At 41.0% G+C, this 20541-nt stretch overlaps 1 protein-coding gene across 2 annotated transcripts in view; it reads right to left on the reverse strand.

Moving 5' to 3' along the window:
* Positions 1-17429, reverse strand: part of LOC115354731 (tetraspanin-18-like) — a 28549-nt gene extending 11120 nt beyond the window's left edge. The window contains exons 1-2 of one of the 2 annotated variants that reach the window (XM_030045230.1): positions 17289-17429; positions 7712-7787 (exon numbers count right to left, since the gene is read on the reverse strand). Coding sequence is in view for 1 of the 2 variants with exons in the window: in XM_030045222.1 (XP_029901082.1) it covers positions 7703-7705 (3 nt within the window). In the remaining variant the exon portion in view is untranslated. Of the gene's footprint in view, positions 1-7702; positions 7788-17288 lie in introns of both variants that reach the window. The other variant, XM_030045222.1, reaches the window with a different exon arrangement.
* Between the last annotated feature and the right edge of the window lie 3112 nt (positions 17430-20541).

A 20541-nucleotide genomic window follows, 5' to 3' on the forward strand; every position in this document is an offset into this window, starting at 1 on the left:
GCAGCACATGGGTTGTTGTGAGTGAGGAAAAGCAGCCCTGATATCTCCCATAACACCTCCATTATCCACTTAGGGGTCCAGGATTAAGACGTGCATTGATGACCAATCACCATCCTCTGATGCTTGCTATGAACAGCAAAGAGCATCAGCATGCAAATTAACACCAGCTGTTCCTCCTTATTTCCCGTCCACCTCTTTGTCGGCCTTTGGGTGGCTCTCAGCTGTGTCAATGTGTATTTACTGCCTATTTGACCCCTCTGTGTGGGGCTCTTACTCTAATGAACTAAATGTCGGTTGCTGCTCTCTCTCTGCAATTAAATGCAGGTTTTGTGAAAGACAGTGCACTCTAGGTAATTGCAATTTCTTTGGGTGAGGTCTGAGTTAATGAAGTGAGGGCATATGTGGTGTGTTGGGAATCTGTCTAAATACACACTCAGCGGTATTAATACATCTCTTTCTGTCACCATTGCCTACAAAATTTTAAAGGAACCACAGAAACAGAAAATGGAGGAAAGGAAGACAAACACAATTAGTAATAAGCTTGCAAGAGAAAAAACAAGCAAGTATACATGAATAGCTGTCAAAATGAATAAAATGCGAACAACAACAAAAATCGCTGCTTGTGCAATGAAAACATGATTGCGTACGGACGTGTTGCAATCACAGAAGTTGTAACTGCAAAGATGGAAAAGCAATTATGACTAAAACAGCCACCCAGCAGGGGGCACAAATGCAAAAATACCACTGCAATCATAACTACACGATTACAATAATCCAGCAATAAAACAGCTGCTGTGTATGAAAATAAATGTGCCCATCTAGAAAGGAGATTTTCAAACATACATTATGTTTTTTATTGCATTCATTAAAGTTAATTCATACTGTTTTTTGAGAAATGTGGGTTCATTAAACACCAATGTCCCCACACATCTCATACCTACAGCATTTTTTTTTTTTTTTTTAAATCAGGTGCAGCATCACAATTTCACATCACATCACATCATCATCTCCTTTGTTTTGTGAGAAGCAAAATTGAATGACATCAAACAGGCCGATGGGTTAAATACACTTTTACTTCATTGTGTGTTATGCGTCTCTCTTAGGCATTCTGTTTTGTTGTATTTGCTGTCTGCATGAATAAATGTGACACTTCTTTTTTGAAAACACAATTCTTTCAGGACTGCTTTTATGTTGTTTAATTTTTTTCTAACGCCAATGATTTTTTTTTTTTTTTTTCACCCCCAACATGCTTGCAACTTTGTAATTACGGTCTTTGTTCAGATGTTTTCTTCCTTGCATTCATAAAAGCTTGTTGCATTTGTGTGCCTTTCCTCTTTGTAACTGTAATTTCCACCTCATGGCTACCACACACCCACCAACCCACACTCACAAACACACCCACACACATAGAGCAACTCAGAGTGGTGCTGCAGTCCCATTTAGCAGCTGTGGCTCCTTTCAAAAATAGGTCTGGGGGCAGCTGGGTAATTTCACGCAGCCAGACAGAGAATGGCCGCAAATAATTCCCTCTCCCCTCGACAGTCATGGAGAGCTGCTTTACTGTGATTCAATAATCCTTTAGCCTACTTCTCCCTGGGGCAGTTTCCTGCGGTGCCACACTGGAGATGTTTCAGGTGTTCGGTTTAATCGACTCACACTGGGATGGCCTTTATGTACAGAAAGGGCACATGCAAGCATCATATGTAGGTGTGTGTGTGTGTGTGTGCATGTGTTCTGTTTTGCCCAATCAGTTGTTGTAAATGCTTCATTATCTTTGAAGGAATAGTTCACCACAAAAGAAGAAACAGTCGTTATCAACTAGGAACGGACCGATATCAGACGACGTCAGCTTTGGAAAGCAGCACTGGTGTGAAAAGTGTTTTTACGGCCAGTATTTGACTGACTGCGAAATTTGGCTTTTTCTGACATTTTCAAGTAGCAACAAAACAAAAGCTGACAAAGTCTGCTGTTAACAAAACCATTATCTGTAAAGAACACTTCACCCGTAATGCATATTTGCCTCACTTCTCATCCTGTGCCTCTGATGACCAAAGTTTTACTCACAAGCCTTCATGGTAAAGTCATATTCCAAAAATGCCAGCCATCTCTGAGCCAACGGAAAACAACGTGGCTGTGATTTTACTGTTTTATGGCACCAAACCTCGATCAAAAGTTTGGCCGACAAAGCTCACACTCGTCACAAGCGCATGCGTTTGACTGGACGAGCAGCTTGGACGGGCAGGCTTGTGCACACACACTACATGATCGCATATGAGAGGAATTTGTGGAAGCTGTGGTAAGATTTGAACGAAAATGTGTATTTGGTGAGTACTTGACCACGACTGGATACCAGAGACAGCATGATGAGTGTGAGCTTTTTAAACGGAGCCTTTGATGCCATTTTGTTGTTGTGAAATCGTAAAATTAAGGCCCTAATTCCACTGCAAAAACTCAAAATCTTACCAAGAATATTCGTCTTATTTCAAGTCAAAATATCTTATTTCTAGTCAAAATATCTCATTACACTTAAAATAAGACACGATCACCTCAAAAGTAAGTTGTTCTTAGACAATTTTCACTTGTTTCAAGCTCATTTTTACTTGTTTCAAGCTCATTTTTACTTGTTCCACTGGCAAATTTTTCCAATGAAACAAGCAAATTGTCTAAAAACAAGTTATTTCTGAGGTGATCATGTCTTATTTTAAGTTTAATGAGATATTTTGCCTAGAAATAAGACAAATATTCTTGGTAAGATTTTGAGTTTTTGCAGTGTCCACCTCCCCACCCCCCAAAGAAACATATTGTTGCATCTCTAACATCAACTTAGCCCCCATGTAAATGAATCAGCTGTTGGTATAATGTTTGTTAGCCCTCATGGCTCCATCTTAGCCACTGATCAAATGAGGTCATCTATTTACTGAGGATGAACGATATGCAAAAAAATCATATTGTGATTATTTTGACAGATACTGCGACTGCAATGAATCACGATTTTAGTGGGAATGGTTATTTTTGCATATCACTTTACTGAAAAAACTTGATGTGATGTGATGTGATTTTTTCTGGGGTCTGTGCCAAACAAGTACGCTCTCTCTTGTCAGCAGAGTATGATTTGCAGGCAAGGGCATTTCAGTATTACCACCATGCATCATTTGTAATGGTATTTTGTGATACATTTTACCTTTATTAAAAAATTGCACCTCCTGGCCACATTGGTCATATTGTGATTTTGATAATAAGTTGATTAACTGTTCAGCTTTACTATGCAAAGGTCCAAAAAAGCATAAAAAGTCCATCAAACTTCTTCAGTGTTTTGTAGCCAAACTGCAATATGGGACCAAAAGTTGCATCACAAAGCACTGGCATTGAACTGCCTGACCTCTTAATAGACACCTAATCAGGATAAATTAGGTGGACATTGGATTAACTTACAGTTTGGAGGAAAGCTAAGACTTGAGAGTTTGAGATGACATCAGGATGAGTACATAAAGACTGAATTTTGATTTTGAACAATTTCTCCACGACTCCTTCCACAGGAAGACATTACTTTTGCTGACACCAAGTATTCCTCAAAAGTTCTACTTCTACAGGGACGTTCATTGGACAAGACACCTCGATTAGTGTTTATGATTTTAACCACTAGCCCACAGTGTTAGGGACTGCACAGTCAGCATATTGCGGCCGTGCAACAAGATACCGGTATGAAGCCTCGGGCTTCCCACAGCCAGTGTGTGCAACTGTACGGTGGTGATAACCCACCAGTGACAGGAAGCTCCAGTCCAATAAATCACAGTGTCAGAGAGGCTGGGAGGAAGTGCAGCGTGCACAGAAGAGTTTTCCCTCAGTGCCGTAGTGGACATAGATTGCCTTCATCCATCAGAATAGTGCTGTGCAGCCATGAGCGGGGCAAGTCCTATGGATTTACTCTTTCTGTTTCCGCAGATGGGTAATGAGAGAGCAGCGTAAGCGTGGATAAAGTGCCGTGGCTCCTTCCGAGGCAAACAAAAGGGAATTCTCAGGGATTCCGCAGTGGATGCTAATTGCTATGTGTGTGTTTCCCCTGTGTGTTTCCTGACATTGTGAATGCAATGACGGCACAGCTGAAAAAGCTGCATAACTACGAGTTTCATCCACATATTTAGATACTTTGCTGACTTGGGCTGCAGTGTATTGATTATGAATAACTATCAATAGATACTTTACACTCAGAGTGAACTTAAAGGAAAAAAATCCACTCTCTGTTACTCTTAGACTTATGAATCATCAATTTTTCATGTTCAGTGCATTCCAGGAGTTATTTTGTGAAGCCCTTACTTTTGCTAGTCCTTGAAACCACGCAACCTTGAATGTGAAAGTACTTTATATGGAGACATATAGTCTACTGTGTGTTGCATGTCCTAGTCTGGTGCCTTAGTCTAAATGGAAGGTCTTGCTGTCTTTACACTTTATGTGCCAGCATGCAGGCCTGAACTGTACTTCTATACATGCATGTGCATCGATTGTATCTAACAAATCCTCTGAAATACCTTTTGCTATAAAGCAGGAAATGACTTAAACATGTATTAGTGCATCAGTGGTGGTATTGGAACGCCCCCCAACGTTGCCTTCCATTAACCACCATAGCCATCCAACCATGAAGGCACACAAAACAGTTAATGGCCTCTGTGCTACTTTTCTATAGATTATTTTTTTCCCTTTCATCCCATTTGGAGGGGAAATAGATGAGGCATGGAGATAGCAATTTTTAGAAAAAGCAAGCCTCAGGGGAGTTTTTTCTTCTTCTGTCAAAGAGCTGTTTATTCCCACTCATTCCTGCTCTGTTTGTCCTTGCTGGAAGCTACCTGTTGTGTAAACCATTGGCATGGACAGTCACTCTCTTTGCAGGGCTGCCATCATACCTCATAATCATAAACAGACACAAGCAGGAGAGACACCAAATTATTTTGCTCATCATATTTCTCTCACTTCAATTTTGAAGAGGCTCCTGTGCTGGATACCAAATCAAATGGGTAAGGAATATGCATGAGGTGGGAAGGTGTTGTGAAGAGTGTCCGTTTTGGCTGATATTGCTGTTCTGAGTGCTAAAAAAGCTCTCAAAGTATAGATAAGAAGAGCACACCTGAACACTTCACCCCTACAGTGAGGGGGTCTGCTGGCTCTGCTATGCTGTGGGGGGCATTTTCCAGTGAGAAGGTTCACTGCAAATCAATATAAAGTTATTCTGAGTGATCAACTATGTCCTATAATGAAACCTGTCTATCCTGATGGGAGTGGTCTCCTCCACGATGACAATTCCCCTCATCCACAGGGCACAGCGCTCACTGAATGATTTGATGAGGATGAAAAGGAGGTTAAATCATTTTCTATGGTCTTCAGTCATATCTCAATCCAGCTGAACACCTTGTCCACCACCATCAACAAAACACCAAATGAGGTTATATCTTTGGAAGAATGGAGCTCCATCCCTTCAGTAGAGCTCCAGAGGCTTTTAGACTCAATGCCAAGGAGCACTGGAGCTGTTCTGGTGGCCCGACACTGTATGTTTATGATTTGTCGCCTATCTATATGCGCACATGAAGATGAATATAGATTAAAAATATAGGTTAAGATCAAAAGCCGAATAAGGCCTAGGTAGCCAAGCAGCTAACTAGCTTATTAGCTAGTTGGACAATACCAGGATGTCCACAATAAGACATCAGGATGGACGATGGTGTCGCTGTCGAGGTGGGTCGTTGGAGTTGGAGATTTGAGTGTTGTTATGGGCTTTTCCACTGTAAATCCTTCAAATGTTGTATTTGTAATTAGCTCCTGTCATCTATAATGGTTATTTGCATAAAAACACACCATTCAAATAAAAATAACTGACGAAATAAATGATTATATTTTTATTTAAATATTTCTTTGATTTAAAAAGTCTTGGCATTAGTAAATTTAATTATGTATTTTAAACTATTGGTTAGTGTTAGGAAGTTACACAGGTTGTAATTTGCTCTAATATTTTATGTTGCTGTAAGAACACCAACAAATTCTCCTACAGCCAAAAATTACATTTTACTAGATTGCATTTTGACACATCATGATGACATAATAAGGTATCTGCCTCCAATACTAGTTATTACTGAAGAGAGCTCGAATACGTGGTAATGTAACTGAATCCAACCTGACGATACGAGGAGCCGATGGCGTCCATAAGGTTGCTGCTCAGTGAAACCTGGGTCTCATCAAATCTTGACCCTGTCCCGACTCGAAGCCGGTTAGGATCCTCGTCTCTGTTCTGTCCTGACTTGTAGACCGACTCGGGGAAGATGCACTACTCTTGTGTTGGTGGTTGGTTTGTGTGTCATCTGCAACAGTGCCTCTGTTTCTTCTCATTAAACAGTTGTTGGTACTGCAGAGGCATTTCAGAATAGTATTTTTCACGGTGCTCAGTTGTAGTCCGCCCCTTCAGGCTTCCTCTTTCTGGGCTTTTAAATCACAATGTTCTCGCCCACTGACGACGGTCGCTAGCATCGTCTATCAGACGAACCCTAGCCGCAGCTATATCTAAGTTGCATATTACTTGTAAAAAATTAATAAAAGTTTGTGTAAAATAAATGAACATTCATTTTTAAAATGGCAAAGACTACTTAAGAGCTTGTTTGTGATCAAATGCCTGAACTCTCACGCATATTTTGCCTGTTAAAAGTTTTGGGATGAGGTGGACTTGGCCCACTTTTCCAGTTGGAACTTTTTTTTTTTTTATTATTTCTTTTCAGTCGTATTTAGGTCAAAGTGATGTAAGGTCTGGGTATACACAAGAGGAAGGCTTTATCCAAAAATAGCGTTTAATATTCAATAATTTAAACCGTACCTAAAATACTACACTCACAGTTGGCAAACATGTCATGTTTTAGTTAGTGCTCTCCGTTTCCAGCCGGTTAGCTTGGAGCTGTTATCCATGCTGACATGAGGAGGACAAAGACCTTCTCTGAGGGAAATGCTCCCTGGTCAAACTGGGCTGGAGGGTGCTTTAGGTCGAGTGAAGACTGAGGAACAGTCAGGTTAACAGTCAGGCTAACCATCTGCTGAGGCCGCACTCTGCAACACTGCTGTGTGTGCACAAGTATGCATGGACGGCTCCGTGTTCCTCTGTGTGCTGTATGTTGTACCAAGCATTAACACTGCATATCATAATTTAATGTAGTCACTCAGTCTATGTAAAAAAGTACATAGTTGGAGGATAAATCAACCACTGTTTTAGACTTCAGTATTTCAGTCCAAATGCACAGATAGATATTAATGAAGAGGTTCCAAATGAAGTGAAACATCTCTGCTGAAGGAGCTGGAGCTCTGGAACATCAAAGACATGCGGCAGAGTAAACAAGGTAGTTTGCATCAGACTTCCTGTTAGAGAGGACCTGAGGCCTGGGCTCGATGGGGACTCATTCATTACTGTCTGCTAGGACGAGCAGCTGCATGTGTTTGAATTCTATTGATCAGCGATGGAGGTGACCCAGAGCAGTCTGACAGTGAAATCAAATGAAAAAAGACAGACCACAGCAATAACATGTATGGCACAGTAAGCAAGATATTATCGCTGGCTTCAGGACAAAACGTTCATTTTTGGTCATGCAAAGTAACAAACTGAAAGTTCTGGCTCTTGCCAAGTCAAAGTCTGCATTATTGATCGAATTGATCTAAGTAGCAACAGAAAGCATCATACCATATGTACCTGTTAATGGCTCTTGGCTTCAAATGGAGGGAGAATGGCGGTCTTCTGCCTTTGACCTGGCACCACTTCACATGAGCTGCAGATGAGAGAAAAAATAAGAGTAATGATGGTGACAGGAGGAGCTGAAATGGAATTATAAACGATGAACTTTAGTGCCATATTTCAAATGAAAACTTTGTAAATCTTTGTTCCCAATTTGTATTCAACTATGAATATTTTAGAATAAGAGAGAGACAGGCCTCCTTGCTCCTTTTCTATTACAGTACATGGTTGGTTCTTTAATAAAACACATCAACATCCTTTTCAATCTCAGTCAGATGACTGAACAAGTTCCCTGTGTCTTAAATCTTATATCACACCTACCAAGTGGAAAATAATCCATGATAAGATGTTATGGTGGCAGCCGGCTCACCATGAGCAAGCTAACGGAACATTAAAGCGATTACAATTCAGTTTTATTTGGATAATAATATATTAAATATTTTGCATTGGTATGATTCGCTAGATTATTTTAAAGTTACAAAATTAGAGCTTGGAAATTCACACCGACTGCTTTTTGAACTCAGGATACCTCATCCTGGGCCATGCCTAATGCCTAGTTGTTTCTATAGCAACCTTTTGATGATAAATGGGATAAAATCATGATCAGTGCTGTTGCTGCAATATGACACATCACATATGATATGACTACTACACACTTGGCCAAGACTTTTATAATACAGTTAAATGCAATAACGTCAGGAGAGTGGTGATGATTCAGGTATGGGTTGTAACACATCAACAAAATGACATGTGTTTCACCCCGCACGTTTATTTTTATTTTTTTTTGGCGCTGTTTGTTTTCTTCCCACGTGACTGTGATTACCATTCCATTCCTCCCAGTGCATTCTGGCAACTGGGTGCACAGCCTGGAGCAGCAGAAAATACCTTCATTTATGTGATGGCATGTCCTGATTTAAAATAAATCTAGTAGCAGAAATCAAATACATAGGGGAGAGTGGGGTAATTTGTGCCAAGGGGCAAGTAGTGCCACCCCTGTTATCTAGAAAACTATAGAAGAAGTTGGTCATGTGACCACATATTTCTGAAGAGGCATCAATTTCCACTCATCCTGCAAAGAAGGGAGACACATGGCCTAAGAGTTAAGCACATTTAAGTTCAAAAAACATTTTTTTGCCCTCCAAAGTAAAATTTCTATGATCAAGGTTTTTTGATTGCTGTGTTTGAACAATTATAGAAAACTTTGAAAACAGTTCACACAGGTTTTAGTACTTTAGTAAGCTACACCATGAGTCTATACAGTTAGCATGATGCTAGCTCAAAACAGCTGGGGGATGCATTTTTTTCAAAATGGTGGGCTTGGGGTAATTTGTGCCAAAGGGCCTTGGGGTAATTTGTGCCAGTGGCACAACTTGTGATTATATACTATAAATTACTTTATTGTATTTTATTGTTATTGTACATTGTCTTCTTACCTTTGATCACTAAAACTATTCAGATTCAGATGAAGATGATTTGCAGGTGCTCATTTTGGACTTTTTATTTTGTTCTGGGTATGTGTTCATGTGGCGCTAGGCCTTGTTATAGAAAAGTGGCCTGTGATCTTGTTAAAATAATAAATAAATGTTTAATAAATAATTTTGTATTGAATTTGTTTTGCTTTTATATAGCATTATCATTTGTGAGATTAAAATGATCTGTTTTACTTCAATTATCAATGGCACAATTTACCCCAGTGTATTCTCTCTAATGGCACAATTTACCCCGCACTGGGGGCAAGTTGTGCCACAAAACCACTTTTTTTTCAAAAGCTATATTTCTCAAACAGTTTATATAAGATCCAAAGTGATTGTTCCCAGGGATGCACAACATCCTAAACTATATGTCCATATTTTAGTTGGAGGCATTACTGTAATCCCCTTGCTTTAAAGGCACTTTTTACCCCACTCTCCCCTACTGTATTTGTGAGTGCAAATGTAATGTATTGTTTCATAGCCCCGTACAAGGACCAAAATGTCTCTGAAATGAAAAAAAAAGTGCATTTTTATATTTGAAGGCAGGAATTTTACCCTGGCTTAACTTCATCAACTCAACTAACAGAGCAGTGAGGACACCACAGTGTGAAGAGCAATTAGGTAAAAGTAGCATATTTGTGTAAAAATATTACTCTTTCTGACATTGTGTGTGAACACCCAAGTGTTTTTTTATTATTATTTTTTTTTACTTATTATTCAACTATAAAAGCAGAGCAACAAGTTCACAGCATAATGAGGACCCCCAAATAAGAAAATGTGTAAATTACAGTATATTATTGTATGTAATATATTACATTATTTGAGGAATGTTACCTTGTGTACTTGTCATTGTTGGACAAGAGGTTTTTAGCAGCTATTTGTTCCAGCTACAGGTTGCTGCTGACAGCTGAGCTGCGGATAGCGAGCCTGTCAAACAGAAGGCACATGACTCATGGATGTGGAGGGCGGTCCAAATCTGCTGAGCCCAGCGCTGCCCACACAGCGTGCCTCCCTGCGCTCTGCTCCTTTGCCGCTCGGCCTCTCCAGCGTTCTCAAACAGCAGCGAAAGGTTCGTACGAGGAGATGCAGCGAACGGGTGACTGATCTTGTGCCGTTTGAAGCTTTCAGACATGAATGAGTGTTTTCATCTGCCCCTACTAATGTGGTGAGCTGCAGGAGAGGCCGCTTCCAGCTCTGTCAGACACATTTGAACAAAGTCATCCTGATGAAAGCAAGTTCAAAGGAGAGACCTGTTCCTTCTCTTTTAATGTGTGGGTTAGGAAATTAACAGCTGACAAAATTACTAATACACGCCATGTTTACTACTAATGAACATCCAAAACATATTTTTGTCTGCTGACAGTTAATGAAAATCAAAGCTCTCTTGTCCTGACAGTGTTATATATCATCAATCTATTATGTTTTCTGCATTCGTTGCATTCATGTCCAGTCTTTTCGTTGTAATCAACTTCACTTAGTGATTTCCTATATTTCCCAGAATGCCTTTCTAAACCCCCAGAGAATTGATGTGAGCTTATATTCAGCTGTGAGTTATGCATGTGTGTGGTGAGAGAAATAGAAAGAGAGAAATTGAAAAAAGCAATACAGCCACAATGTTTCCAACGAATAAAAGCGAAGAGTGGTGCCCCTTACTCAAAGCGCACCATCTCTTGTTGTTGCATTGCATTCTGGTCTATTGAGGCTACTGTCAGTGGAGAAACTGGTATCCGTGCATCCTCTCCCTGTATGCTTGTTGAACACTGATGCAAAATGGCGGTGAGAAAATGTTCTGCTATCCAGCTCCATTGTACTTCAGCTACAGCACCAAACCCCAAAATGTGTGTTTCAGTGGTACTGCAGTATTTCAGAGGTGGAGGTTTTACCTTAAAACTAAACTGCAAGTTGTCATCTGATTGCTTTAAATCTAAAGCACTGCTTGACTTCTGATGGACGTTTGATGAAAGGGAATTATTTCCAATTGCTGCCAAGCCTCCACGTCTCAGTGCCATTTGAGTGTGCTTAGCCGTCAGCCAGTCAAGGACTAACCAAGCCTTGCGAGATGAAAGTGAAAAGGGTGAGTACAGAGGTAGACATGCCGTCCTCCAGGGGCCCAATTACACTCAAACCCCAGGAGATGGGTGCGGAGGCGAGGAGGACTGGCGAGTGAGGCGCCCACTCTTAACCACTCTCTGAAAGCTGAGTGCACTGTGGATGGAGCAAAGTCTGTGTTGCTCCTCATTAGTGGAGTATCTGGTAGGCATCCACATTTACTGGCATTTATTAGACATGAAATCAATATAACAATCGTAAAGGACCTCACCAGTCATTTTCAATGTTTGGCCCTTTTACTACAATTTACCCACATTTTACATGGCAACAAACCATTTTGTAAATCATGCAGGGGTACTATGGATTTCTCAACATATAGGTAATCCATAATACCTCGATTTTTACATGTGAATTTTTGGTTGGAACAGCCGCTTCATAATGTTCTGCTTGTGTGGCTAATGAAGTCTTCACCATTCATCAACCACAGGATAGACGACTTCACAGGTCCAAAATGCAGAACTGAGAAATGCTGGATCCGAACCCCGCTGGGAGACACAGAATACTGGAGTGAAGAAAGTCTGAAGTCTCTGAAATGTCATTTTCCTATCGTAGTGGAATGAATGGAAACCAATGGCCGGAGAAAAGGGAGGAGATATTACACTGAACACGCAGAAACACTGCATACACACACCATAACTGCCTGTGCAGCTTATCGAGCCCTTCACAAAATAATTGAACCACAAAAGCCGACCACAGAGCAGATCTTTTCTCAGCAGGACCACACAGGGAGCGCACAACTCTTGTTGTAATTGCCTGGCTGCGTAAAAGAAAGTTCATCTTAACAGCCAAGGCCATCTGGTTGAGGTTTTGGAGAGTAAACTTGAACACAGCGAGAGAAATATTGTCTGCTGGTTTCTCTCGGTGCTCTTGCTGATTGGGTCTTGTGCTAAGTGTGTCTTGGAGTGCTTTCGTGCCAAATGCTTTCATTATTTAGCCACTGTGTCGCAGCTGCGGTGTTTTTTAATGAATAAAACACAGTGGTTAAAAAACCAAAGCGTTTGGTCATAGCAGAGAACACCGAAGCCACTGAGCTACCAGATAACATCGACGTCCCATTCGTAATTTGGGTATCACTTTCGAATTTGACATTTTCCAGCTACAAATCAAAACTGCCCTCTAACACGGGACCTCCAAATGCATTTTAGGGTGGGACAGAAAGAAAAGCAAGAGCTGATAAGCCCCCAGCCTGAGCCAGAACAGAGGTGCGCACAGTTCAAGCACTGGCCACCCCCCTGTGCAGGGTCAGGGTGACCATCTGCTTTTTAATTCAGTTTGGCTGAATTTAATCTTGTTAAAGCTAGAAAATCTTTGAAAGAGCACCAGGATATTAGCATTATGTGTCTGCAGTATGGCTGAATTATTCACATGAGGACGGGCTGAGTTAAAGGGTGGTAATTTAATCAGCAGAATCAAGGATATGACCGTTTTCCCTTTTTGGTATCCTTCCTTTTTGTGAGTGAGTGAGTGATTGCCGCTTAGTCATACTAAATGCTCATTAGCAGACAGGGATCCTTCGAAGACTGCTGAATGCTAATTTGATACATCTGTTTAATGAGGATAACGTTTCACAGGCCTACACGTACCGAAACAGCGTGGCTCTTTACTAGAAACTCACTAACCATTAATTCAATGCAGTTAATGCAACAACCAGAAACCTTTAAGCGATAACCAAAAACAAAGTGACGAAAATGCAATCAAAAACAGGTAGTGGGTTTTGAAAACTGATACTGAAATCACTATTTTTAGACATAAAGGTGCAATCTGCAAAAATGTTAAGAGTGAGAACCCTTTACACTAAAAAAACAAAAACAAAAAAACACACCAAGGAATAAGCAATTCCACATTTTCTTCTGTTCAGTCAAAGGGTCCTCACTTCAGTCAAGCCCCTGTGATTTAGATAGTGCACCTCTGAGTTACCTGTGGCCAGTATTTTGTGCCAATATTCAATGTCTTTATATTTGACCATTTTCATGACAAATAACTACAGCTAAAATATCTCTTGGCAGGTTTTAAAAGCTTCTGAACAGCCCTCATTTGTCCTAAAAATCTCTAGCGTCTCCACGGCACCTGCTCACTCAGCAGCAGGGAGATATCACTGCCTTTAAACGAAGAATGACCTCAGACAAAACTTAACTGAACAATAGTTCACGTGGCTGAGGTGAGAGAGGCACCTCCAGCACAGGCCAGTATACAATATTTCATAACAGGCCAATATTTGCTTGAGTCGGTCTAACTAGTCATTTACTGCTGCTTCTCTTTTTTTATTCGATCTTTCTTCCCAGAACCCGAGATGCTGGTTGTGACTGTTTTTGTCACAGCTTGGCCTCGGGCCAAGTAGCAGCGTTCCTCCTTCCGTTTACCCCCGTGACGGCTCTGCTAGCAGGATGGTAAGTCAAGTAAGTGTGTGCCAGTTGTTCAGGACCACACCCCCCTTACGGCTCCTCACTGCTTTTGTCAAGCCACAGTGGCCATGCTGTGATCCACAAATAGACCAAAAGTGCCTCCATGCCGCACATGAGGGGAAGGGACAGATGGACCCAGCCATCGTGCCCAAAGCGGCTCTGCTGCGCTCCCTTTGAGACGCATCTCATCACCAGAGAAAAGCCAGCAACCAAGTCGCCTCTCTTTTAGAGCGGGAGCCGGAGAAGTCCACCCTTGAATCCTCTTACATGGATGTGCATCATTAATCTGTTGTTTAATGAATTCCATGAGTTATTCTGCAAGTTTTTAAGGTGCACCTGCTTTCCCTCAACCTGCCATGGCAACTTCGAAATCATGAGTGATTTCCCACCTTCTGACAAGTCCCACCGTGGAGGTGTGAGCTTATCACATTCACCTGAGGGGTGTACATGTTGTTGTCGTAGGTGGAGAGAGAGATACAGCTAGTGGACTCAGAGTTTTTCCTGCGTGCAAAAAGCAAGAGCAGCTTCCCTTACTCAAAAAAACAACACATGATGTTGCTGCACGGTCTTTTGGTCTACTGGGGCTCTGTAGGTGGAGAAATTGATCTCTCTGACTCTTCTGTGATGGATCTCTCCCTGTGTGATTATCGAGGGTTGGAATAAAACAGCAGCTCTAGAAAGAAGCCCTTGTTGTTTGAATCTGAGTCACGACTGACACCAAAACCTGACGTTTCCTGATTGTTTTATATCACTTTTTTTTTTTTTTTTTTTGCCGATCACACACATACACATTGTAGCAGTGCTGGAAATATATGTGACATCACATTGTCTCCAAACAACAAACAGTACCTGTCTCAAAGAGTTTTGACTTCTTAATGTCCAAACTTTAGCATTATGCAAACTGGAAACCTCCCACATCTCTTTCTTCTACCTCTGATTTTCCAAACTTGCCGCCTTCTCACAGCAAAGCCCCCAGTTTTTAGGTGGGCGGTGTGCCGAAATGCTGTTCTTCAAGCATTTCACCTAATCATGGAAGGGTAAATATGTACTTTTTCCCCTTGAAGCACACACATAAACACCAAAAACAGACCATTTTAAGTCAGCTAACCTGCTTTATACAGCGAATTCGGAGGGAGAGTCAATGCACTTTTTCTCTAGCCAACATCAATGATGTGTCCAGCTGTTATTTCATCAGGATCTTTCAAAGAGGATTCTCTGTATAGTTTGACAGTCCTGTAAAATCTAAGGTGGAAGTGAAATCATAAGATAGTAAAGCACTGGTTATTATGAGTCACCATGTTGCCTGTCATTATTTTCCACCTGTTGTGATTAATGATCAGCCTGTTGAAGCAGCAGAGGAGTTTAAACATCTAGGCACCTTTAGGTTTTACAGCCAACACAGAAAATATTTTTCAAAAAGCAACGCCACACTTGTATCTAATCAGGAGAGTGGATTCATATAAGCAAGGAAATTTTAGAGACTGTTCATAGAAGTCTTGTTGAAAGGGTTTTAACTTTTAATATACGCCCATTGTGTGGCCACCTGGGGTGTAAGAATGAAAACAGACTATCCAGAATTACAAACATGGCCAGTCAAATTACTGGGACAGAGCCGAGACAACTGGGATGATTATATAAAATACAGGTGAAACAAAAAGCCTCACAAATTGTGTCTGGTCCTGTTCATCCCCTCTTTAAAGAATTCATAAAACGGCACTCGGGAGGCACTATAGCTGCAGCGACCGGGAACATTTACAAAAATCATTTATACCAAATGCAAGAACTCTGCTAAACTGGTAAACACCATTCACACTGTAACCCTGTCACTTATTGTTGTTTGTCATGTTGTGTTTCCATTATTGTACAGTATGTAGTATGATTTACTGTGATGTGTTTTCACCGACTTGTGAAGCCAAAGGCAAATTTCCACCTCCCACATCTCTTTCCTCTACCTCCAGTTTTCCAAACTTGCTGCCTTCTCACGGCAAAGCCCCCAGTTTTTGCGGTGGTGGAGTGCTGAAATGTGTGGAAAACCGAATGACGGAAGGGTAAATATGTACCTCTTCCCCTTGAAGCACGCACATAAATACCAAAACAGACCATTTTCCAGATGTCCACATCTGTGAACAGTAAAAACTTTCTATCTATCTAAAACCCACTAGTCACAAATAAAACATTTCAGCGTGGACAAATGTCTAAAGTCCAGCTCCGGTCCCTGTGTTTCCTCGTCCACCTGTCAGACATCTGGCTGCCATCTCCTCCTCAAACTGGGTCTCTGTGGCTGCACTGTAACCTAATCCCCGGCCTTTCAATTAATGGAGCCTTCAAGTCAAATCACAGTAGCACAGAGTCTGTGGCACTCTGTTGTGGCTTTATCATACTTGTGACCTCATCACATGCAATTCCTCGTGTATGACAGTCTTGCAGTGATATTTTAATTTAGGAAAAACAGCTAAGATAGGCATAGCCCATTAACCAGGATGCTGGTGGGCAGTAGATCTATATGGCTCTCTCTCGATCACTCTCTCTCTCTCTCTCTCTCTCTCTCTCTCTCACACACACACACACACACACACACACACACACTTCTGGAGATAGCATTTACCTCATGAAACTGACATTATCACATGCCTGATACACATAGGCGGTTCTAGGGGGTGGCAGCTGCCACCCTAAAAAAAATGCCTTGCCACCCTAGTTGCCACCCCAATTTCAGACAATTTATTTATTTATTTTTTTAATTGTGGCTGTACGGAAACTCGCTGTTACGAGACTCAAATGTCCGAGTGCAAGTAAATGCAGCAAAAGATGACACCACTATTTAAGGGGTTGATAAATAAATAAATAAATAAATAATTAAATAAATAATTAAATATTTCTAATGCCACCTTTTGGTTTTCTATTCAATGCTTTACTCATGTACCACAATAATAGAATGTTTTTGAGTTAAAATATCCTCATTTGGGGGTTTTCCAAGCAAATACTGATATATGTGATCGTTTGGTATTAAATCAGCATATATATTTCTGCCACCCCTTAAAGTCTCCATGCCACCCTCTTGCCACCCCATGAATATTTGTCTAGATCCGCCCCTGCTGATACATATTAACTGAGTATCAATCAGTCTGAAATCCACAGCAAAACATAATCTAGGTTTGATTTTAGACACACAATCATAGCTAAACTGGTCAATTTACACAACACGTGAAGATGCTGCAGGTTCAGCAAATACAACACAGCCCCCCTCACTGTCTCTTCAGTATATTTAAATTGTTGTTTTGCTGCATGTCTGTCAGAGTGTCAGCAGCTCAGTCCACAGTGAGCACACGGACACATCCACAGAGCTGCTCACGGAGTGTCGGGCATGTGGACAGAGTTGAGGGACAGCTTTCATCCTCAGCTAGGAGACATTCAGTGTATGCAAAGGTGCCCGAGCGTCTTTTCAAAAAGTGCACAAGTGTGTTCATTACATAACATTACACTGCCTGGATAATAACTAATAACTGCATGCCTGTGTGCTGTCGGTGCTGGGAGCAACTGTAAACAACTTACCGCTGAGAAAGATGAGCTTCGTTCTCCTTTCTATCTGATGTGGAAGGCTCCTTTAAACAAAAACTGTAAAATAATAAATTCCTCAGACTGTTACAGTGACGGCTCCAGCAGCCCAGGCGGACTTGTGTCCATCCCCCTCGGTGCAGGCTGCTGTGTGTTACCGCTACACGACCGCATGCACAGCATCAAGTTCAACAGCAGCTGCCGTCACGACTTCCGATGCTGACTTTCAAAATAAAGCGGTCAGAGTCAGAAATCGTATTGATCCCCGTGGGGAAACTGGGTCAGCTTCAGTTGCTCATGTTCTAGAAAGAAAAATATAATCATACAAAAGTGAAATTGTAAGAAATGGAAATAAGAGATATGAAATTGTGACACAGTGGTATACTGGTGATCCGCAAGTTGGCCAATTGAAGTTTATGGTTCTAATGGTTAAATGGTTAAATACATAAAAATAGCATCTCGAGTGCTGTGGTTTGGTCACGTCCAGTGTTGCCAGATCTAGCGGGTTTCCAGACCCCCTTGGCAACTTTATTCCTCAAAAACAACTACGGATAAATGTGGCAACTTTTTCTGATTTTTGGGAGAATATCTGTGTTCACACACTAATGCAATTTAATGACAGTGATGTGATGAAACATCAGTAAGCCTGCTATCTTGCTAATGATGTTTTTCGTGGCCCTCATGAAATGCTGGCCTCAAACAAGGGCCCTCCTGAAATGGGGCACATGTTGTGTTTCAGGGCACGCCGTGTCGCTTGGAGCCAAAAGGTGGAGCGATAGGCTGAAACAACCTCATCGCAATGTTTTCTGAAGACACAATGATCACAGCACGGGCAAATATCTGGATATTTTCCAACCAAAAATGGCAGTCACCAGTGTTTTCTAATAAGTTTGTCTAATAACAGCGAATATCGCGGCTTCATCATGAAAGGTGTCATACAAATGAATTACATACAACATTTGTTTATTCATTTCGCTGTCATGTTTTTATCACTGACATCATGAGGGAGATTCTCTTATTGTATCTCGGTTTAGCTCATCATACCTTTTATTCTGAAGGGAAAAGCGCCTAACTTCCGTCATTGATCAGCTTGTGTATGACGGGCTTGACGCACCGAGTCGCTCCGGAGCGCGCTTTGTTGTCCTCGTTATCTGCTGTCAGGAAAACAGTAAACAACTTGTTTTTTTCTCACATGAAACCTCAGTGTCTTTTACAGGGTTTGAGCAGGAAGGCAGGCTCAGGTTCAGCCGAGTGACCTGTCATCAGCTATATTATCTGCTGTCTAGGAACCACAATAACATAAACACAATACAAGTAAAATAAATGTAATACTGATAAATAAATGCACGATTGAATGAACCAAACAAATTACAACAATATATTAAATGATGACTAATAATTAAATAGAGTAAATAAATAAATGAGTAATTAGTTAATACAGAATTAGATGCAATAAAAAAATATATGTACACAAACAAGTCTGTCTCAGAGATTTGTCGCATAAGTGATGATTCATGTGCAGTGACCTCTAACCTGTCAGCTCCTCCCTCCCTGTCAGCCTGCCTCCAAAACAAATGAATAATATAACTGTCTAGCTTCTTAGGGACACACACACACACACACACACACACACACACATCCCTTTGACCTTTTCCAGGCACATTATTAGTTATGGTAAGTTCCTGGGGTTTGCAGTGGATGAAATAATCCTCTGTGTGCCAGTTAAAGATCTGCACTCAGTCTTTTTATTGAAATGCAAAGTCCATCAGGCTGCAGTCACAGACCACATCCAACAAAACTACTAATAGACTACCAGGCTACTAATCTCAGTGTCTAGGAGGACTGCAGAGTTCAAACGAGAAAACAAAACGGGTTTGGCTGTGCAGCACTGGGCTGCAGAGTGGAGGAGAGATGAAAAGGCAGATTCACTTCCTGACAAAGAAAATATTGGAGAGAAAGCTGTCACGCCTGACGGTGTTTTTCACTGTGCAGCATGGCTTGTTCTGTACACAAGAGCACATAAATGGGTGGGCTACCAAGTAAACACGGCTCACCATCACAGATCTTGGTTTGCACACAAAGCCTATCAGCAGCAGGCTTCTGCTTTGTGTTTTCAGCTACAGTGGGAAAAAAAAAATAATCGCAGACTTTAGATTTACTCCTGTCAAAAGTTTTGAGAAGGAAGCACCACGGCTGAGTCACAAAGACAATTCATATCTGCACTGAGGTGTTTGCTTAGTTTGTGGGTTAATTTAGCAAAACTCAGTGTTGGAGATAAACTGCACCGTGTTGCTGATGCACAAAACAAATTGCTGCCAGAGAGCATTCTGAATTATTATTTTTGCTTTCTACATCTGAACTGAATCAGCTTTCACCAGAGTGTCAAAGTGGAAACTGTTCACTATCAAATGAGGCACTGCAGCTTACAAATGGTTTATAGTGTCAAAACACTGGATTTGTTCCTTGTCGAAATTTTGTTGTATTAAAAAAGAAAGGTCTTAATCAAATTATGGCAACAAACAAAATTATTCTCACTGAAATGCAGTATGCAGTGGTTTGAATAGCAATGACAAAAACATTGTCAAGTACTTGAGATTATGCACAGTGACCATTTCCTGTGATATCAATATTCTGTGTGCCAATAAATATTGTACAGGCAAAATTAATGTACCGGCGTCCATCATGATGCAGCTTAATCAGGTAGTTGTGGTGCCTAAATTTCACTCTGTGAGCTTGCTCGTTGGTGGTGGCAGGTGGCAGGAATTGTTTTCGTGGTACTGGCATGTAATTTTAACCCATTTCACGCCACCACCACGTAGCGCGTTGTTAAGAAAGATGTGCTCATTTCACATATTTCTATGATATCAAGTTGTCGATAAAATAGGACTGTAAAAGCACAAAAATTAAATTTGTAAATTACTCATCAGGTCAAACTTGTGTCAGTGGCTGTCAGTGAAAATCTATATTTACTTGTACTTTTATTTTTACTCTGTCTTATGCTTTATATGGTAAATATTCCCATCAATAAAACAGAATGTCAGTGCAAATGAAACTAAATTCTCCAGGTAAGGCAATAGTGAGCAAAGCCGTGCAACAAATGAATCTCAAATACTGATCCTCTCCATAGGATGCACTAATGCTTTCTTCCCATTCTCACTTTCTAATTAATCCTTGAGACAGTTAGGAATTCTAGCTGTGTAATAATTGCACCTCATCATGTCACGGTTCACAAACCAATTCCCATTAAAAT

The sequence above is a fragment of the Myripristis murdjan genome, chromosome 3, assembly GCF_902150065.1.
Source record: "Myripristis murdjan chromosome 3, fMyrMur1.1, whole genome shotgun sequence".
NCBI lineage: Eukaryota > Metazoa > Chordata > Actinopteri > Holocentriformes > Holocentridae > Myripristis > Myripristis murdjan.